We start from the raw sequence: 16,905 nt of genomic DNA, 5'->3' as shown, positions 1-16,905 counted from the left end.
CTCTGCGGGCTGGTGGAGGGCCGAGGAGTCAGCCAGGAGACACTGGCAGATTCCTGACCCCACGCTGCTCAGGGGATTTCCTGTGACCTCTATAAATATCCCCTGCTGCTTCCCACAAGCCACCGGGTCTTCTTGGAAACCGGGCCCTGGGTCCAGCTGTGTGCACTGCAGCCCCCCCCCCCCCCCCCCCCCGCAGCCCACCACATTCTATTGTTCTGCCTTGGGTCAGAACCGAGGGCCCCATTGCGCCAGGCTGTGTTCACCACGGCACCACCGCACCCGCACCCGGCCCAGGACGCAGCCAAGCCCTCCTTCTCAGGTGTCAGTTTATTTGCCAGAGGAGTGAGCACCAGCAAGACGCCCCGCTGCGGCCGGAGCACCCCTCTGCATGCAGGCTTTGCAGGAACCTCCGTGAGGGAGTTCTCCACGGCAGGCCGGGCGCCTCCAGTGTGGATGGGGTGCCCTCTGCTGGCTGCTCACTGCTACCTCAGGCTCCCCAAACACCTTCCTTTCAGGGTGGAGGCCCAGGGCTGCGGCGGGATGTGTGCCTCTGGGGAGGGGCAGGCAGGAACCAGGCTGTTGGGTGTCTGGTGTCGGTCCTTCATGGTGTCCACTGCAGAGGGGGCCCTGGACAGAGCCCGGTCAGGAGCCCACGGCAGACCTGTGTCCTGTGGGCCTCCACTCAGCGTCTCATGCTCTCCTGAGACTGAGGCAGAATTCCCTCCCCACCCAACGCACAGGCACACACAGCTGGGGTACCGCTCAGAGGGGTACATGTGCGGAGCATGCACAATCCTGGGGACACCAGCACCACACCCGCAATGCCCGCAAGGGCCCGAAGGGAGCTCACAGCCTGAGGGGCATGAGGACCGCAGCGGGCCTTGATGAGGCTTCACTTGCCCACGCAGAAGTCCCTGAAGATGACGTCCAGGATCTCCTCTGTGCCCCCTGCACCGGTGAGGTGGGCGAGGTGCTTCCGGGCCACGCGCAGGGCCTCAGCCGCCAGGGCCAGGTCTCCTGCCTGCTTGTAGTGGCCCAGGGCCTTCAGGCAGCCCTGCAGGTGGTAGTGGTGCCTGGCTCGTGTGAGCAGCGGTGGGCCCCTGGCTGGGTCCCCACACCTGCAGAGACAAGACCCGCGATCTCCCTTAGCCCTTACCGAAGAGGAGTGCCTGTAGCTGCTTTACAGGTAAGGAAACTGAGGCTCTGGGCCAGGCAGCACCCCCATCGGTGACTCAGGGGAGACTCACACTGAAGCCAGCTCCCTCTTCAGGGCTTCCAGGAGGCAGCCCAGACCCTCTCCAGTGCGGCAGGACAGCAGGAGATAGGGAGGCAGGGACGGACGGGAACCCTGACCCTCAGGGGGCAGCAGGTCAGATTTGTTCAGGACCAGCAGGAGGCGCTGGCCACTACCAGTGAGGCCCTGAGCTCCGTGGGGGGTGATGATGCTGTCCAGAAAATCGCGACTCTGGGGAGAAGCTAGGTCAGAGATGTCCAGCACCGCCAGGATGAGGTCAGCCTCCTCTAACCTGGGGGCACAGGAGGGGGAGCACAGTGGTGCACTCAGAGTTAAAGGCCTGGGCAGAGCTCAGGGGCGTGGCACAGTTAATCAGGGCCAGGCCTGTGGTTGGAAGGGGAGGCAAGGGGCAGTGAGGAAGGATGACACATTTGCCCCAGGGTGGTGGCTACGCAGAGGCTGAGATCTGAGGATCCAGGTTCAAAGCCAGCCTGAGCAGGAAACTCCGTGAGACTTGAGACTCTTATTTCTAATTAACTACCAGAAAGCCAAAGTAGAGGTGTGGCTCAAGTGGTAGAGCACCAACCTTGAGTGAGAAAGCTAAGGGACAGTACCCAGGCCCCGAGTTCAAGCCCTGAGGCTGGTGCATGCTCACGCAGGCAGGCACGCCGGACACGCGCGCACACACAGAGGATATTAACATATTGTATGTATACCAGTCCTAAGGCTTGAACTCAAGGCCTAGGCATTATCCCTGAGCTCTTTTGCTCAGGGCTAGCATTCTACCACCTGAGTTACAGTTTCAATTCCCACTTTTTGGTGGTTAATTAGAGATAAAAGAGTCTCATGAACTTTCCTGCCCAGGCTGGCTTTGAACCACGATCATCATATCTCAGCCACCTTAGTAGCTGGGATTATAGACATGAGCCACAGGCACCTAGCATAGCTTTAATCAGAACCACATCACTGAGGGTCTTCAGAGAACCTACTAGCATTTTCTGACTTAGGAAAGATGAAAAATGCACTGAAAGAAAAGATAGAGGAGGGCTGGGAAGGTGGCTCAGTGGTAGAGTGCTTGCCTTGCATGCATGAGGCCCAGGGTTCAATACCTCAGCACTACATAAGCAAAAAAAAAAGAAAAAAGCTGGAAGTGGCGCTGTGCCTCAAGTGGCAGAGCGCTAGCCTTGAGCTGAAGAGCTGAGGGACAGCGCCCAGGCCCAGAGTTCAGGCCCCACGACCGGACCCCCCCCCCCCCAAAAAAAAGGTAGAGGAAAGGCCTGCACCACTCCCACAGCCCTGCCTGCCCACCTCTCCCGTGCACGTCTGACGCCCTCCTGCTCCACAGGTCCCACGCCTTCCCGCAGCCCTGCCGTGTCGCTCAGCAACGCAGGGAACCCAGCCAGGTCCACTGCAGTCTCTAGCACGTCTCGAGTAGTTCCCGGCTCTGGGGACACGATGGACACAGGCTTCTGGCCTGAGGAAGGAAGGGGACAGGGTAACCCCTAGAGCTCCTCTTCCAGACAGACCTTTGGACAGCTCAGCCTCTACTTCCTGGCCTCACCCAGACCCAGGCCCAGGCCCAGGCCCCGCCCCACCTCTGACATACTGAGCAGGTTCACCAGGCTGCTCTTGCCCGCGTTGGGAGGTCCAGCAACCACCACATGAGCCCCTGAGCGCAGCCTCTGCCCACGCCTGGCATCTTGCAGATGGGCGCCCAGTGCTGCCTCCAGTGCCCGCAGTTCACTGTCCACTGGGTGTGGGGAAGGGGGTCAGAAGGATCCTTGGGAGCTGAAGTGTCAGCCACCGCCACCTCCCCAGAACGGGCCAAGAACACACCTTGCTCCAGCACACCCTCTTCCAGGTTGTCATCCTCCCCAAAGTCGATGTAGGCCTCCACGTGGGCCAGAGCCTAGGGGGGCATCAGGACAGCTCAGGAGCCCCCACGCTGTCTCTCATGTGCCCCTGGCCCAGGTACAGCACAGGGAGGGCTGGCACTGCCTGGTCCAGGGCTCCCGCCACCCCAGCAAAAGGCGAGGTTGGAGGGTGGGGAACGGGGAAGTGGAGTCTTGGGGGGCTTGCCTTGGTGACAGTGTCTGCCCAGCGGCGGCAGAGCTCGCCCAGCTCCCCGTCCAGCTGTCTCAGGGCTTGTCGCCGCTGCGCCTCGGTTTCTGCGTGGATCAGATCCGCCAGCCCCTCCACCTCCGTCAGGCTCAGCTTCCCGTGGGCAAAGGCGCGGCGGGTGAACTCCCCGGCCTCAGCCGGCCGCAGCCCGGGGACGCTGCCTGAGGGAAGGCCGCGCGGGTCCTGAGACCCCCGCCCGGGCCCACGGGGAGAGCCGGGCCTCGAACCCAGCCGGGAACTCACCCAGGGCCTGCAGGACGCCGCTCACCACGGCCGGGCCGCCGTGCACGTGGAACTCCGCGCAGTCCTCGCCGGTGAAGCTGTGGGGACCTAGAGTGACAAGAAGAGGTCGGGGCCGAGGCGGGCGCGGGGTCCCCGGCGGGGGCCGAGGCGGGCGCGGGGGCCGGGCGGAGGCCGAGGCGGGCGCCGGGGCCGGGGCCTCACCGGGGAACCAGAGCACGAGCGCGCGGTCCAGCGGCTCCCCGGAGCGCGGGTCGCGGAGGCGGCGCAGCCGGGCGCTCCGGGCCGGGGGCAGCGCCCGGGGCGCCGCGAGGCTGCGCAGGGCGAGGCCGCTGGCCGGGCCGCTGGTCCGGATCACGGCGACGCCGCAGCGGCCCTGGCCGGAGCTCAGCGCGAAGATGGTGGCGCCGGAGGACGGGGCGGCGGTGCGCAGCCCGGCGCGTCCCGGGGCGGGGGCTCTGCGGCTGCGGGCGGCACGGGTTGGGGACTAGGAGGCGGCCCGCAGTGCCCGGGGCGGGGTGACGCGGACTGGAAACTGAGGCAGGGGCGGGGGACCCAGAGCAGCGGCCCGAGGGAGCCGGGCCGCAGAGCCCGAGGCGTGGGGTGGGGCCGCGGGCCGCCCTCGGGCCCCGTTCCCCGGCCCGCGTCCGCGAGGCCGCCTCACCTGCCGGGCCCGCGGGCCGCCCGGGCCGCCGGGGCCCACAGCCGCCGCCACATGGGTTCACGACGCGCCGCGCGCCGCCCCGCTTCCTCGGGAAGCTTCGGGTCTGGCGGGGGGCTCCGCCCACCTCTCCGCGTAATTGGTGGAGGGCTAAAGATTCTCAGCTGCTATTGGCTACTCAGAGAGATCCCGCCCACCGGTCGGAGGCCTTTGTTTCTATTGGCTGTATCGGAAGACGGCGGCTCGGCGGGGTGGGAGCGACGCGAGGACATTAGACGGAGTTTTTACCGTCGGGGCCTGCGGCGGCCCGAGCTCGTCGCGGGTGGGGGAAGTGGCCGTGGGTGAGGGCTGGGCGCCGCGTGCTCCGCCCGTCCACTCCGAAGAGCGGGGCCGCGCTCCGAGAGGCCCGCGCCCCGGCCCGGGGAGGAGCGCCGGGAAGCCCCGGCCTGCGGTGCCCTCCTCAGCCCTTCCTTCGGCCTGGGACGCCGCGCAGCCCCAGCGCGTCCTCGGGCCCGCCGTCCGGCCCCGGGAGGCCGAGGGTCTGGCCGGTCTCGGTGCCCCGCCCCCGCCCGGGCCTCGCCGGGCGCCGCTCGGCCGCGGAGTCGGGCGCCGAGCCCAGCGCGGCCTTCCGGGCGGGTGGGCGGGGCTCCGGGCGCCGGCGTCTCTCTGGTTCTGGGCCTCGGCGGCACGCGGGCGGGCGGCGCACCAACTCTTGGGGAACCATCAGCGTGACAAACCCCGTCTCCGCGGGTTCCATCTGCGAAGAAGCGAGCTACATCCGCTGTGTCCCGGGCACTGGGAACCAGACGGGCGCAGGGTCGAGGGCCGGCCGGCCTCGCCCCTCGCTCTGTCTCCTCCCAGCGCCCGCCCCGCCTCCGTGGGGGCTTCCTTCAGTTCAACACGAATTTCAATGAAGGGAGGAGCAGCGTCTTAGTGTAACCAAGTCCAGCAATGGTCATCCACCTGGAATTGAGAAAAGCGTTTTTAGTCCGTCCTGGGCTTGAACTCAGGGCCTGGGCGCTGTCCCTGCGCTGATTGCTTAAGGCTGGCGCCCACTGGAGCGCAGCTTCGCAGTTGTCGTCTTGTGGTTCGTGGGCGATGAGAGCCTCGCGGACGTTCCCGGCCGGGCTGGCTCTGACCTCAGCCTCCCGCGTGGCGGGTGACGGGCGTGAGCCCCGGCGCCCGGCTGGGAACCGGTGCCTGCCACAGTGGACACCTGTAGTGGGTCCCTGCGAGGAAGTGGGATCTCGCGGGACCAGCGGCCGGCCGTGACCCGGGAGGGGTCAGGCGGGAGAATCCACCCCGGAGGCCGACGCGGACCCGCGGGAACGGCCCGGCCGAGAGAACCGCGCGGGCGGGGACGGGAACCGGAGAGCGCGGCGGGCGGGTCGGATTAGGACCAGCCTTCCGCGCGGAGGACGACGGAGCCCAGAGATTCGGCTCGGGCGGGGACGAGCAGCTGCGGCGCTCGGGCTCCCGGGGACCGCGGGCGGGCGGGCGCGGCCTTTGTCTCCTCCTCCCGCACGCTCGGCGGCCGCCCCGGCTTCATGCGCCCGCCGATCCCCGGCGCCCGGGCCGCCCGCAGCCCCTAACCTTTGCCCGTCCTCACCATGGCCGAGTCAGCCTCGGGCGCCGGGGGCTCGTCGCTGGAAGCGGAGCGAGGCAAGCGGCCGCCGCCCGAGGGCGAGCCCGCAACCCCCGCGTCTGGAGTGTTGGGTACGTGTGCGGCGGCCGGACCCGGAGGGCTCGCGGGTGCCCAGGTGCGCCGCCCGCCGGCGGGGCGGGGAGGGCGGGGACGCTCGCCCGGGCCCGGCTGGCTCCGCGGCTGCGCCCGGCCGGGGCGGGCTCGGGGCGGGGACGCGCCCCGGAGAGCCGTCGCCCGGGCCTGGCTCCGACGCCCCGGGGCTTCGTGATCGCGGGGGGACAGGGATGCGTTCGGGACCACACGGCCCTGGGTTCGAACCCCGGATCCTCTGGGTGACCTTGGGCCCGTGACTTCCGTGCTCGGGGCCTCAGTGCCTGCGTGGTGGGAGTGAGTGAGCCCCGCACCCAGCTCGCGGCTGCGGCGCGGACGCGTGGCCGGTCTGCGGTGGCTTCGGAGGCCGAGTAGAGACCGAGTGAGACTCGCAGGGAGCCCGGGGGGGGGGGGGCGGCGGCTGTTCCCGGAGACGCTCCGGGCTCCTCAAGGACGTTGAGACCGGAGAAGAAGCCAGACGGAGAGGGACGGAGCCAGGCAGGACGCCGCGCCGGGAGCCCGGTGGGGGCTGGGGTGCGGAGCGGCCGGGCGCGGCCCTGAGCCCGGCCTTCACTGCCCCCAGATAAGCTGTTCGGGAAGCGGCTTCTGCAGGCGGGGCGCTACCTGGTGTCCCACAAAGCCTGGATGAAGACGGTGCCCACGGAGAACTGCGACGTGCTGATGACCTTCCCAGGTACGGGGCGCCCAGGGCCGCCCGGGCGTGAGGAGGGCGGGCCGGCCCGCGCCCACGCACCGCCCTGTCCCTCGCAGACTCCACCGACGACCACACGCTGCTCTGGCTGCTGAACCACATCCGCGTGGGCATCCCCGAGCTCATCGTGCAAGTCCGCCACCACCGCCACACGCGTGCCTATGCCTTCTTCGTCACCGCCACCTACGAGAGGCGAGTCCCTGCCTCTGGCGGCCCCTCCTTCCTCGGCCAGCCACGCGGCCTTCGTCCCGGTGAGCCGGGCCCACCCCGCGAGCCCACCTCCCTTGCCCTCCCTGCAGCCTGCTCCGAGGGGCGGACGAGCTGGGCCTGCGCAAGGCCGTCAAGGCCGAGTTCGGAGGAGGCACGCGGGGCTTCTCCTGCGACGAGGACTTCATTTATGAGAATGTGGAGAGTGAGCTGCGCTTCTTCACCTCCCAGGTGAGCCGCCCCGCCCCCTCCGCACGTGGCCCGCCCTGCGGGCTGCCCCGGCTCGCACCCTCTCCACTCCACCACCCTCTCCACCGCAGGAACGCCAGAGCATCATCCGCTTCTGGCTGCAGAACCTGCGAGCCAAGCAAGGCGAGGCGTTGCACAACGTGCGCTTCCTGGAGGACCAGCCAATCAGTGAGCAAGGCGGGGCCTGCCCTCCAATCCTGGGCTACAAGTTGGGCCGGCCTTTTAGAGATACTAACTGGGCAGGGAGGCGTGGCTTAGGTCCAACCATTCGGGGCTTAGCATGCCCGCCAATCAGGGGCAGGGGCAGGGGCGTGACCCCTCAGGGGCGGGGCAGGTCGACCAATGAGTGGGTGGGCGTGGCTTGTGACTGGGTGGGGCTTAACCCATGGCAGCTCCTGGCTCAGCCCCTTGACGGAGTCAGCCCTGGCTAGGGACAGGACCATGGACAGCAGCACTCCATGGCCTGTGCTGCAGCAACCTGGGGCCTTGGTTTCCCCTGTAGGAACCCAGCCGCCCCAAATTTACCTTTCCATGCCAGCCTCCTACCACTCCTTAGACATTCAGGCTACACTCAGGCCAGTGTTTCATAAACACGGTGGCTGCGTATGGTGGTTGGCACATGCCTGTAATTCCACGACTGAGGAAGATGAAGAAGAGGACGCCTGACCCGGGCGCTAGTCGCTCCCTCCTGTCATCCTAGCTGCACAGGAGGCTGAGATCTGAGGATCACAGTTCAAAGACAGCCCGGGCAGGAAAGTCCACGAGACTCTTTTCTCCAATTAACCACTAGAAAATCGGAAGTGGAGCTGTGGCTCCAATTGGTAGAGTTACAGCCTTGAGCCAAAGAGCTCAGGAACAGCACCCAGACCCTGAGTTCAAGCCCCATGACTGACCAAAAAAACAAAACAAAACAAGGAATAGCAAGTGTGTAGCCTAGGCTGCATACACTATTTCAGGCCAGCTTGGGCTGCACAAGGCCCTATCAAAAACAAAAGAAGAGAAGGTCTTCTGTACTCTTCCCTGCTCCTCCTGGTTTCTAAGGAGAGTTGGATATTTGTGTCCATCCAGGATGTCCCTGCTGGGAAGAGCCAGGTCACAGACTGTGCCTCCTCCTTTGTTGGGGTGTGTGTGTGGGGGGGGGGAATTGGCCAGGACAGCAGCCTGGGAGAGGGCAAGGGCTCACTGTGCTCCTGTCCCCACAGTCCCGGAGCTGGCTGCCCGTGGGATCATCCAGCAGGTCTTCCCTGTCCACGAGCAGCGCATCCTCAACCGCCTCATGAAGTCATGGGTGCAGGCTGTGTGTGAAAACCAGCCTTTAGGTGTGGCCTTAAGCTAGTAGGTGGGTTGGGGGAGGGGCAGTGGTCCCAGGAGGCAGGTAAAAGTGACTGGTTATTCCCTCCCCCCATTCCTGGCAGATGATATCTGTGATTACTTTGGTGTGAAGATTGCCATGTATTTTGCGTGGCTGGGCTTCTACACTTCAGCAATGGTGTACCCGGCGGTCTTTGGCTCTGTCTTGTACACGTTTACAGAGGCCGACCAGGTACCTGGAGGGGACTGGGCACAGGCTGGGGGCCTCCTTCTCCCTGGGCCAGCTAGCCTAATGGCCCTGCTCTCTGCCACTCGCAGACAAGCCGGGATGTGTCCTGTGTGGTCTTTGCTCTCTTCAACGTGATCTGGTCAACACTGTTCTTGGAGGAGTGGAAACGGAGGGGGGCGGAGCTGGCCTACAAGTGGGGGACCCTAGACTCTCCTGGAGAAGCTGTGGAGGAGCCTCGTCCTCAGTTCAGGGTCAGTGTGGGGCTGGGTCAGGGTAAGGGAGGCTGTGCCAAGTGGGGTGAGGCCGGATAGCTGTGGAATAAGGCTGCAGAGGAGTTCTGGGGGAAGGTGGAGTCCCCCCAAGAGCAGAGGTCTGGCAGAGGGAAGCAGATGGGAGGTTGGGAGGACGCCCGGGCAGTGGCAGGTCCCTGGCCTCAGGCCGGCCTGGCCCCTGCTTTCTGCCAGGGTGTGCGCCGCATCAGCCCCGTGACGCGGGCAGAGGAGTTCTACTACCCACCCTGGAAGCGGCTGCTCTTCCAGCTGCTCGTGAGCCTACCCTTGTGCCTGGCCTGCCTGGCCTGCGTCTTCCTGCTCATGCTCGGATGCTTCCAGCTGCAGGTGACCCCGTGTCCCCAGCCCTGGCCTTGGCCCGACGCCTCAGCCCCCCTCCCCCAGCTAAGGCTGCACACCTTGCCCTGCAGGAGCTGGTGCTGAGCATGAAGGGGCTGCCCCGCCTTGCCCGATTCCTGCCCAAGGTTGTGTTGGCCCTGCTGGTCAGTGTGAGTGCCGAGGGTTATAAGAAGCTGGCCATCTGGCTCAACGACATGGGTACGCCCTTCCTGCAGGGCCTGACTTCCTACCCTGGGGGGCGCCTGCTAGGGCTGGGGACCAGGGTGACCCCCTTCACGTGCCTCCTCCGCCCCCAGAGAATTACCGGCTAGAGAGCGCCTACGAGAAGCATCTCATCATCAAGGTTGTCCTGGTGAGTGGCCGCCACAGGGCAGGGGGGGCAGGGAGGCGGGGGTGGCCGCCACCACCAGGGAGACCATGGGAGACTGCCTCCTGCAGTTCCAGTTTGTCAACTCCTACCTGAGCCTCTTCTACATTGGCTTCTACCTCAAGGACATGGAGCGCCTGAAAGAGGTGAGACTCCGGCCTGCCCCGCCCCAGTGCCCGCCTGGCGCCAAGGGCCCGGCCGTGCAAGGGGTCTAGGGCTCTGCAGCCCCTCCCCCCCTCCTCCATCCTTCTCTCCTCTCTGTCCGTCCGTGCGTCCTCTCTCTGCCTGTTGCCCCGCCATCTGTCCGTCGGTCCATCCACAGCTCCTGCTCGTCCTGTCCCTGTCCCAGAGCCTTGAGCGGCAGCTGCGGGCTGTGCTGGTCCCGCTCGTGGCCCTGAGGTTACACCTGCTCCTCCTGTCCCTCCGGGTTCTCCTGCTCACCGCCCGGGCCCAAGTACGGGTGGGCAGTGGCTGCGCTTGGGGTGGGCACATGGAGCTGATGGCGCATGCGTGGAGGGGCTGGGCCCAGGACCCACGCAGGCAGAAGGGGTCCATGAGGTTTTGGGCCCTGGCTTCTGGTCAGCCAAGAGACTGTCTTCCTGTGCTGTGGGTGCCAGGCTCCATACTAGGGCATCCGAAGGGGGGGGGATGCTAGCATTGGGTGCTGTCCTCAGAGAGTGGGTGATCTGCCCTGGTGCCCACGGAGGCTCTCCACACCCTTCCTGTCCAGATGCTGGCCACACTGCTGATCACCCGCCAGTTCCTCCAGAACGTGCGTGAGGTCCTGCAGCCGCACCTCTACCGCCGGCTGGGCTGTGGCGAGCTGGGACTCAGGGCTGTCTGGGAGCTCCTCCGAGCCGTGCTTGGCCTCCTGAGCCTCCGGCGCCCAGCACACCACCGCCTGGAGCCCCAAGCCGAAGAGGGCGGTGGCGGGGGCCGCAGGTGTCTCAGTGGGGGCTGTGGGGCGCCGGAGGAGGAGGAAGAGGCGGTCATAGAGCGGAGGCCAGTGGGAGAAGGTGGGGAGGCCAGGGATGGGCCTGGAGGTGGCAAGGAAGAGGAGGAGGAGGATGACGAAGAGGAAGAGGAGGAGGAGGATGAAGACGAGGGTGAGGAAGGGGGCCTCCTAGACTGCGGACTCCGGCTGAAGAAGGTCAGCTTTGCTGAGCGTGGGGCTGGCCGCCATCGGCCTGGCCCAAGCCCAGAAGCCCTGGAGGAGGGGAGCCCCACCATGGTGGAGAAGGGGCTGGAGCCAGGCGTGTTTACACTGGCAGAGGAAGACGACGAGACGGAGGGGCCTCCTGGCAGCCCTGACCAAGATCCCCCGACCATCCTGCTTCGCCGGGCTGGGGGCGAGGGCCGGGATCAGGGGCCAGACGGGGGCCCAGACCTGGAACCTGGCTCTGGGGACTCTGCCGGGAGGCCCAGGAAGCAGAACCGGTCTTCATGGATTGACCCTCCCGAAGAAGAGCACTCACCCCAGCTCACCCAGGCCGAGCTGGAGAGCTGCATGAGGAAGTACGAGGTGAGGCAGGCACCCGGCCCGAGCGAGGGTGGAGGCCAGAGGTGGGACCAGAGGCCTCTGCGTTGCTGAGTCAGATCCCAGGGAGCCCAGTGTGGTGGGAGGAGGAAGGCGGTCTGAGGGAGGAGGTGTGTGGGTCTGACGGCCAGCCACCTGCCCGCAGGACACATTTCAGGACTACCAGGAGATGTTTGTGCAGTTTGGCTACGTCGTGCTCTTCTCCTCAGCCTTCCCGCTGGCTGCGCTGTGTGCCCTGGTTAACAACCTCATTGAGATCCGAAGCGATGCCTTCAAGCTCTGCACAGGCCTGCAGCGGCCCTTCGGCCAGCGGGTGGAGAGCATCGGCCAGTGGCAGGTGGGGGCAGCAGCAGGAGGCTGAAGCCCAGAGGGAGCTGGGAGCTGAGGCCCACGGGACCAGAGGCCTTCTAAACCCCCTGCCCCCCTGCAGAAGGTGATGGAGGCCATGGGCGTGCTGGCCATCGTGGTGAACTGCTACCTCATCGGCCAGTGCGGTCAGCTGCAGCGCCTCTTCCCCTGGCTGAGCCCGGAGGCGGCCATTGTGTCCGTGGTGGTGCTCGAGGTGGGAATGGCAGCTGGTGGCGGGAGCTGGGCACAGGACAGGGGGGTGGGGGTGGGGAGAGGGCGGGGGGTGTTGTCCAGAAGCCCACAGCCTCCTCTCTGCCCTCTGTAGCACTTCGCTCTGCTCCTCAAGTACCTCATCCACGTGGCTATCCCCGACATCCCAGGCTGGGTGGCTGAAGAGATGGCCAAGCTCGAATACCAGCGGCGGGAGGCCTTCAAGGTACGGAGCCGGCCGACTAGCGAGCTCTCACTTGGCTAGCGGGGCCTGGTCCCAGACACGGGTGATGGAATCCCTGGTGGGAGGGGAACCATGGGCAGCACTGAGCATGGCAGCCATGGGCTCAGTATCCAAGAGATCAACTAACCGCAGACTGAACGCATTCAAAACAAACCGCGTCTGTTCTGAGCATGCACAAAATTTACTTATTCATTCCTGCTGCTAGGGAGGGAGCTTAGGGTCTCCAGCGGGGTAAGAAAGCCATCGCTCGAGCCACACACCAGCCCTTTCAGTCTTTATGTTTTGTTTCTGAGATAGTCTTCCTAACGCTGCCCAGGTGGGCTTTGAACTTGTGCTCCCCTGCTTCCACCTCCGGAGTAGCTGGGCTTAGAAATGTGTGGCATCACACCAGGGTTTGAGCTGAGAGCCTGTGCTTCTCAGCTAGCATCATACCATTTGAGCCATGCCTACACTCTGACTTTTTGCTGGTTATTTTGGAGTTGGAGACTCATGGGCTTTTTTTGTTTGGGGCTGGCTTCAAAACACAATCCTTCAGATTTTCACCTCCTAAGTAACTAAGATTACAGTCACAAACCACCGCACCCAGCTTCTTTTCTTTTCTTCTTTTTTTTTCTGTTGGTCGTGGAGCTTGAACTCTGGGCTTGGGTGCTGTCCCTCAGCTCTTCAGCTCAGGGCGAGCGCTCTACCACTTGAGCCACAGCGCCACTTCCGGTTTTCTGGTGGTTTATTGGAGATTAGAGTCTCACAGACTTTTCCTGTCTGGGCTAGCTTTGAACCTCGATCCTCAGATCTCATTCTGCTGAGTAGTTAGGATGACAGGCGTGAGCCTCTGGCTCCCGGCCCAGCTTCTCTTCTTTTTGGGGTGATGGAAGCCGTTATGTTGCCCATGCTGGTTCCAAATAATCCTCCTCTTTCAGCCTCCCAAGTAGCTGGGACTAGAGGCATGTGCCACAGTGCCCAGTCAGGATGTTGTCCTTTTTTCTATAGGCAATACAGTGTAATAGCCTTTTCCCTTGTGCTTCCATTGTGTTCACATAATCTCAGTCCTGTAGTGATGTCTGGAAAGTCTTTGCAGGCATCATACCATCTTATAGAAGGGACCAGAACATTTGTGTTTTGGCATTCTGCCTGATTGGGGCACAGTGATGCTTCCCAGGAGAGACTCAATCCACATCCCTTCCAGAATCACATGAGCAGCCATGGAGCTCCCTGTAGGGTGGAACATTCTGGAATGTTCCGTGTGTGTGTGTGTGTGTGTGTGTGTGTGTGTGTGTGTGTGTGTGTGTGTACGCTGTCCATGGAGTGTGTGTGTGTGTGTGTGTGTGTGTGTGTGTGTGTGTGTGTGTGTGTGTGTGTGTGTGTGTACGCTGTCCATGGAGTCCCTAACTGGCAAATCAGCACTTTGAAACAGAGCTGGTTGGGCTGGGAAGGTGGCTCAGTGGTAGAGCGCTTGCCTTGCTTGCATGAGGCCCTGGGTTTGATTCCTCAGCACCACATAAGCAGAAAAGGCTGGAAGTGGGGCTGTGGCTCAAAGTGGTAGAGCACTGGCCTTAAGCTGAAGAGCCGAGAGACAGCACCCAGGCCGAGTTCAGGCCCCATGACCGGCAAAAAGAAAAAAAAAGATGAAAAAGAAACAGAGCTGGTGTGACTGAAACTTGCTTTTTTAAAAATCTTTTTCCTTTTTTTTGGTGCTGAGAGTGAACCTGTGTCCTCATGCTGGTAAGCACTCTGGACTGAGCTGCACCTCCAGCCCCCCAGTGTGTTTCCATTTTTTGTGGGGGTTTTGGTGTTTGAGCTCAGGGCTATCCTTTGCCTTCACCACCCCCTCCAGCCCAAATCCTAATTTTAATGGATTTACATTTATGTTCTCAGGCTTGGTATGGTGAAGGTGGTGTGGAGGGACAGGCTAGGTTAGCACTCAGGAGGCCCCGGCCTGCCTGGCTATGGGACCAGACTCTATCTCAAAAAATAAATAAGAAATAAGTGTAAAACAAGGCAAGCAAAAACAACAAAAAAGGTAGGTAGGAAGAAGGAAGGGGGGGGAGAGAGAGAAAGAGACAGACAGACAGACTGACTGACAGACAGGGAAAATACGAATGAATTACCCTGACTTGGCCACCTGTCTGGGGGTTGAGGTGGTAGAACCTGCCGCCCAGCCCTTAGGGTGGGGTGGGGGCTCCTGTCTCCCAGCGTCTGGGACCCCATCTCTGCCACCTGGGACAGAGGTGGTGGCCCCTGAGTATTTGTTTGCTCTCAGTTCCCAGAGAGCAGTGTCTTGGGTCCAGAGAGTCCATACAGATTCTAACCTTCTGGGGGTCCCCCAGGGTCCCCCCAACCCCTTGCTGTGCAGGAGAGCCCCAGGCTCAGCTGTGGGGCTCAGACTGGCCCCAGCCACGGGGTGCAGAGCCCCCAACCCCGTGTATGGAGGCCCCACCTCCGCAGGGGAGCCCCACCCTATCCCCTGCCTAGGGACCCCCCACTCCCCTAGCCCACTCTTGACAGCCTCACCCTGAACCCCGCCCCCGACCCCCACACCGCCCCTCCCCTCACAGGGCCCCCTTCCCACTCAGTCCCCTCTCCTGCCCAAACACAGGACCGCCCCATGTGGCCCCGCCCCGTGCCCCGCCCCACTTGGCCCCTCCCCTCGTGGCCCCTCCCTGTGGCCCTTGCCCCTCCCAGGCCTCGCCCCGCCCCCTCGCATTGCCCCGCCCGGACACCCTTCCCCAACCCCGCCCTGACAGCCCCTCCGCGGCCCGTCCCTCGGCCCCGCCCCCTCCATGGCCACGCCCCGCGCGGCCCCGCCCTCCCATAACACTCCACGGCCCGCCCCCTCGGCCCTGCCCCCTCCGTGGCCACGCCCCCGTGGCCACGCCCCTCCCCTGACACTCCTCCGCGGCCCGCCTCGTGCCCGTCCGGACACCCCTCCCTGGCCCCGCCCCTCCGCGGCCCCGCCCCTGACGCCCCCCTCCCCGCAGCGGCACGAGCGCCAGGCCCAGCACCATTTCCAGCAGCAGCAGCGGCGGCGGCGGGAGGAGGAGGAGCGCCAGCGGCACGCGGAGCACCACGCCCGGCGGGAGCGCGAGGCCGGGGGCCGCGAGGAGGCGCGGGCTGAGGGCACGGGGCCCGAGGCGGCCGCGGACCGGGGTGCGGCCAAGGCCAAGGGCGGCGGCGCGGGGTCCGAGCGCCCCAAGCGCCCGGGGTCGCTGCTGGCGCCCAACAACGTCCTGAAGCTGAAGCAGATCATCCCGCTGCAGGGCAGGTTCCTGTCGGCGGGGCCCGCGGCGCTGGCGGGCGCGGGCCCGGGGCCGGGGCCCGGCGCCAGGCCGCCCCCCGCGCAGTCGCCTCCGGGCGGTGGCGGCGACACGCGCCTGCCCGGCTTCCTCAGCTTCCGCTTCCTCAAGGCCCCCGAGGCGCGGCGCGAGGAGCGCAGCCACTCCCCGCCCAAGGCCTTCCACGCCGCCAAGCTCTTCCCGTTCGCGCCCCGCGCCGCCGAGCCCAACGGGGCGGGCGGCCCGGCGCGGCCGGACGCGGCCCCCGGCGGCGGTGGCGGCGGCCGGGTCCCGAGGAGCGGCGCCCCGGACGAGGCCTCGGCGGAGGAGCCCGACGCCGCCCGGGCCGACGAGGAAGGCCCAGGTCACAGGCTTTAACTCGGGGGCGGGGGCGCCGCGGGCCGGGCCTGGGGAAGCGGGGGGCCCGGCGGCGCCGGGGCTCGGTCTCCGGCCCCCCCGGCCCTGTGCCTGACCCTCCCCAGCCCCCCGGGGAGGGACCGGCGCCCTTGGGGCGCCCACCCACTAAGGTGCCAGGACAGGTGAGGGAGCCCTCGGCCACCTGCCCGCCTCGCGGGGCCGCGCCCCCGGGCCGCTATGCAATCCGTTCAGGGAGGCCTTGGGGGCCGCCGCCCCGCACCCGCGCCCCTTCCCGGGGCGCCCCTTCCCGGGGGGCACCAGAGGTCGCATCTGCAGTTCAGGGGTCATGGGTCAGAGGTCCTCCCCCCGCTGGGGAGGGCCGGTTCCCAGAGGCAGGGCGCCCCTAGACGCCCCAGGGAGAAGCAATAAGGCCCTCGGCGTGCCCGGAGGCCGGGAGGGCACGGGGGTCCGGCGCGGGGCCTGCGGGGCAGCGCGGCCCCCGGAACGGCCCCTCTCGCCTTCGCAGGGACGGCGCGGGCCCCAGCGGCCGCCAGCACCCGCCGCAGCCGGAGCCCCGCGCCGCCGCCGCCGCGGCCCCCGACGCCGCCCCCCGGCTGCTGGCAGTGGGACGCGCCGTGGGGCTGCGGGGCCGAGGGCGCCGCCCCGCGCCCGGCCCCGCCGGCCACCGAGTGCCCGCCCTGCGCCCTGGCCGGGCCCGCGCCCGCCCCGCAGCCCCTGCCCGCCGACGCCAGCTTCTACAGCCTCCCGCCCGCGGCGGCGCCCGGCCCGCCCGCACCCCCGCCGGGCCCCGGCCCCGCCCCGGCCCCCAGCCCCAGCCCCAGCCCCAGCCCGCAGGCCGCGTGCTGGCCCGGCGCCTGGCACTAGCGCCTCGGCCCCGCCGGCCCAGCCCGGCGGATCGCGCGCTTCGCCCGCCCGGCCCCGCCGGCCCCTCCCATCTGCCGTTTCCCTTCCCGCCGGGGTGGGGCGCAAACCCCGAGCCGATAGAAACACGGATAGGCGACTATTTATTTGTTTTTAATTTATTTTGTCATATTTTTGTAAAACGGCAGAAATGCAATAAAAAGTATATTTCAAGGGTCAGAGGCCAGAGCGGTGGGGGGGGGGGTGCCGGGGCGGGGGGAGCTCCCGCCGGGGTGAACGAGGTCGGGGAGGCTGGGGTGCCCCGCGGGGGACAGGAGCAGGGCCCGCGAGGACTCGTGTTTGTCCTACGGTGTGGGACCAGCT

The 16,905-nt window shown here is 65.9% G+C and overlaps 2 protein-coding genes across 5 annotated transcripts; one reads left to right on the top strand and one right to left on the bottom strand.

The window, feature by feature from the left end:
* Positions 1–308: 308 nt before the first annotated feature.
* On the bottom strand, positions 309–4,788 carry Gtpbp3 (GTP binding protein 3, mitochondrial). Of its 3 annotated transcripts, XM_042671161.1 has the most exons (9): positions 4,260–4,782; positions 3,800–4,059; positions 3,599–3,685; positions 3,314–3,516; positions 3,071–3,143; positions 2,841–2,984; positions 2,543–2,708; positions 1,248–1,526; positions 309–1,118 (listed from the first exon to the last, which is right to left on the bottom strand). In XM_042671161.1, exons 1-9 carry the CDS (start codon positions 4,310–4,312, stop codon positions 893–895), a joined length of 1,491 nt encoding a protein of 496 aa, XP_042527095.1. In that variant the 5' UTR covers positions 4,313–4,782; the 3' UTR covers positions 309–892. The 3 variants fall into 3 exon arrangements, with proteins under 3 accessions (XP_042527095.1, XP_042527097.1, XP_042527096.1); XM_042671163.1 differs by lacking the exon at positions 1,248–1,526 and having other exon boundaries at positions 4,260–4,788; XM_042671162.1 differs by lacking the exon at positions 2,841–2,984 and having other exon boundaries at positions 4,260–4,786.
* Positions 4,789–5,763: 975 nt separating this feature from the next.
* Ano8 (anoctamin 8) lies at positions 5,764–16,545 on the top strand. 2 transcript variants are annotated; one of them, XM_042671300.1, is made up of 18 exons: positions 5,764–5,972; positions 6,575–6,685; positions 6,763–6,895; positions 7,003–7,141; positions 7,231–7,327; positions 8,362–8,478; positions 8,575–8,702; positions 8,789–8,950; positions 9,164–9,316; positions 9,400–9,526; positions 9,625–9,680; positions 9,767–9,841; positions 10,426–11,217; positions 11,378–11,569; positions 11,663–11,794; positions 11,906–12,016; positions 15,010–15,667; positions 16,187–16,545. In XM_042671300.1, the coding sequence occupies exons 1-18, from the start codon at positions 5,867–5,869 to the stop codon at positions 16,543–16,545; spliced, it is 3,648 nt and encodes a 1,215-aa protein (XP_042527234.1). In that variant the 5' UTR covers positions 5,764–5,866. The 2 variants fall into 2 exon arrangements, with proteins under 2 accessions (XP_042527234.1, XP_042527233.1); XM_042671299.1 differs by lacking the exon at positions 16,187–16,545 and having other exon boundaries at positions 5,765–5,972; positions 15,010–16,176.
* Positions 16,546–16,905: the final 360 nt, after the last annotated feature.

The sequence above is a fragment of the Dipodomys spectabilis genome, unplaced genomic scaffold (assembly GCF_019054845.1).
Source record: "Dipodomys spectabilis isolate Male_0828 unplaced genomic scaffold, ASM1905484v1 ptg000609l, whole genome shotgun sequence".
Lineage (NCBI taxonomy): Eukaryota > Metazoa > Chordata > Mammalia > Rodentia > Heteromyidae > Dipodomys > Dipodomys spectabilis.
Note: the sequence above shows the minus strand (reverse complement) of the source record. Positions and strands in the feature narration are given on the sequence as shown.

Excerpts from the sequence above, each read along its gene's own strand:
- Ano8 (XM_042671300.1), top strand. The coding sequence starts at position 5,867 with ATGGCCGAGTCAGCCTCGGGCGCCGGGGGCTCGTCGCTGGAAGCGGAG. Across the intron at positions 6,686-6,762 it reads CGTGCTGATGACCTTCCCAG|ACTCCACCGACGACCACACG; the intron begins GTACGGGGCGCC and ends TGTCCCTCGCAG. Across the intron at positions 8,951-9,163 it reads AGCCTCGTCCTCAGTTCAGG|GGTGTGCGCCGCATCAGCCC; the intron begins GTCAGTGTGGGG and ends GCTTTCTGCCAG.
- Gtpbp3 (XM_042671161.1), bottom strand. The coding sequence starts at position 4,312 with ATGTGGCGGCGGCTGTGGGCCCCGGCGGCCCGGGCGGCCCGCGGGCCC. Across the intron at positions 3,686-3,799 it reads GCTCGTGCTCTGGTTCCCCG|GTCCCCACAGCTTCACCGGC; the intron begins GTGAGGCCCCGG and ends TTGTCACTCTAG. Across the intron at positions 2,709-2,840 it reads CAGCCTGGTGAACCTGCTCA|GCCAGAAGCCTGTGTCCATC; the intron begins GTATGTCAGAGG and ends TTCCTTCCTCAG.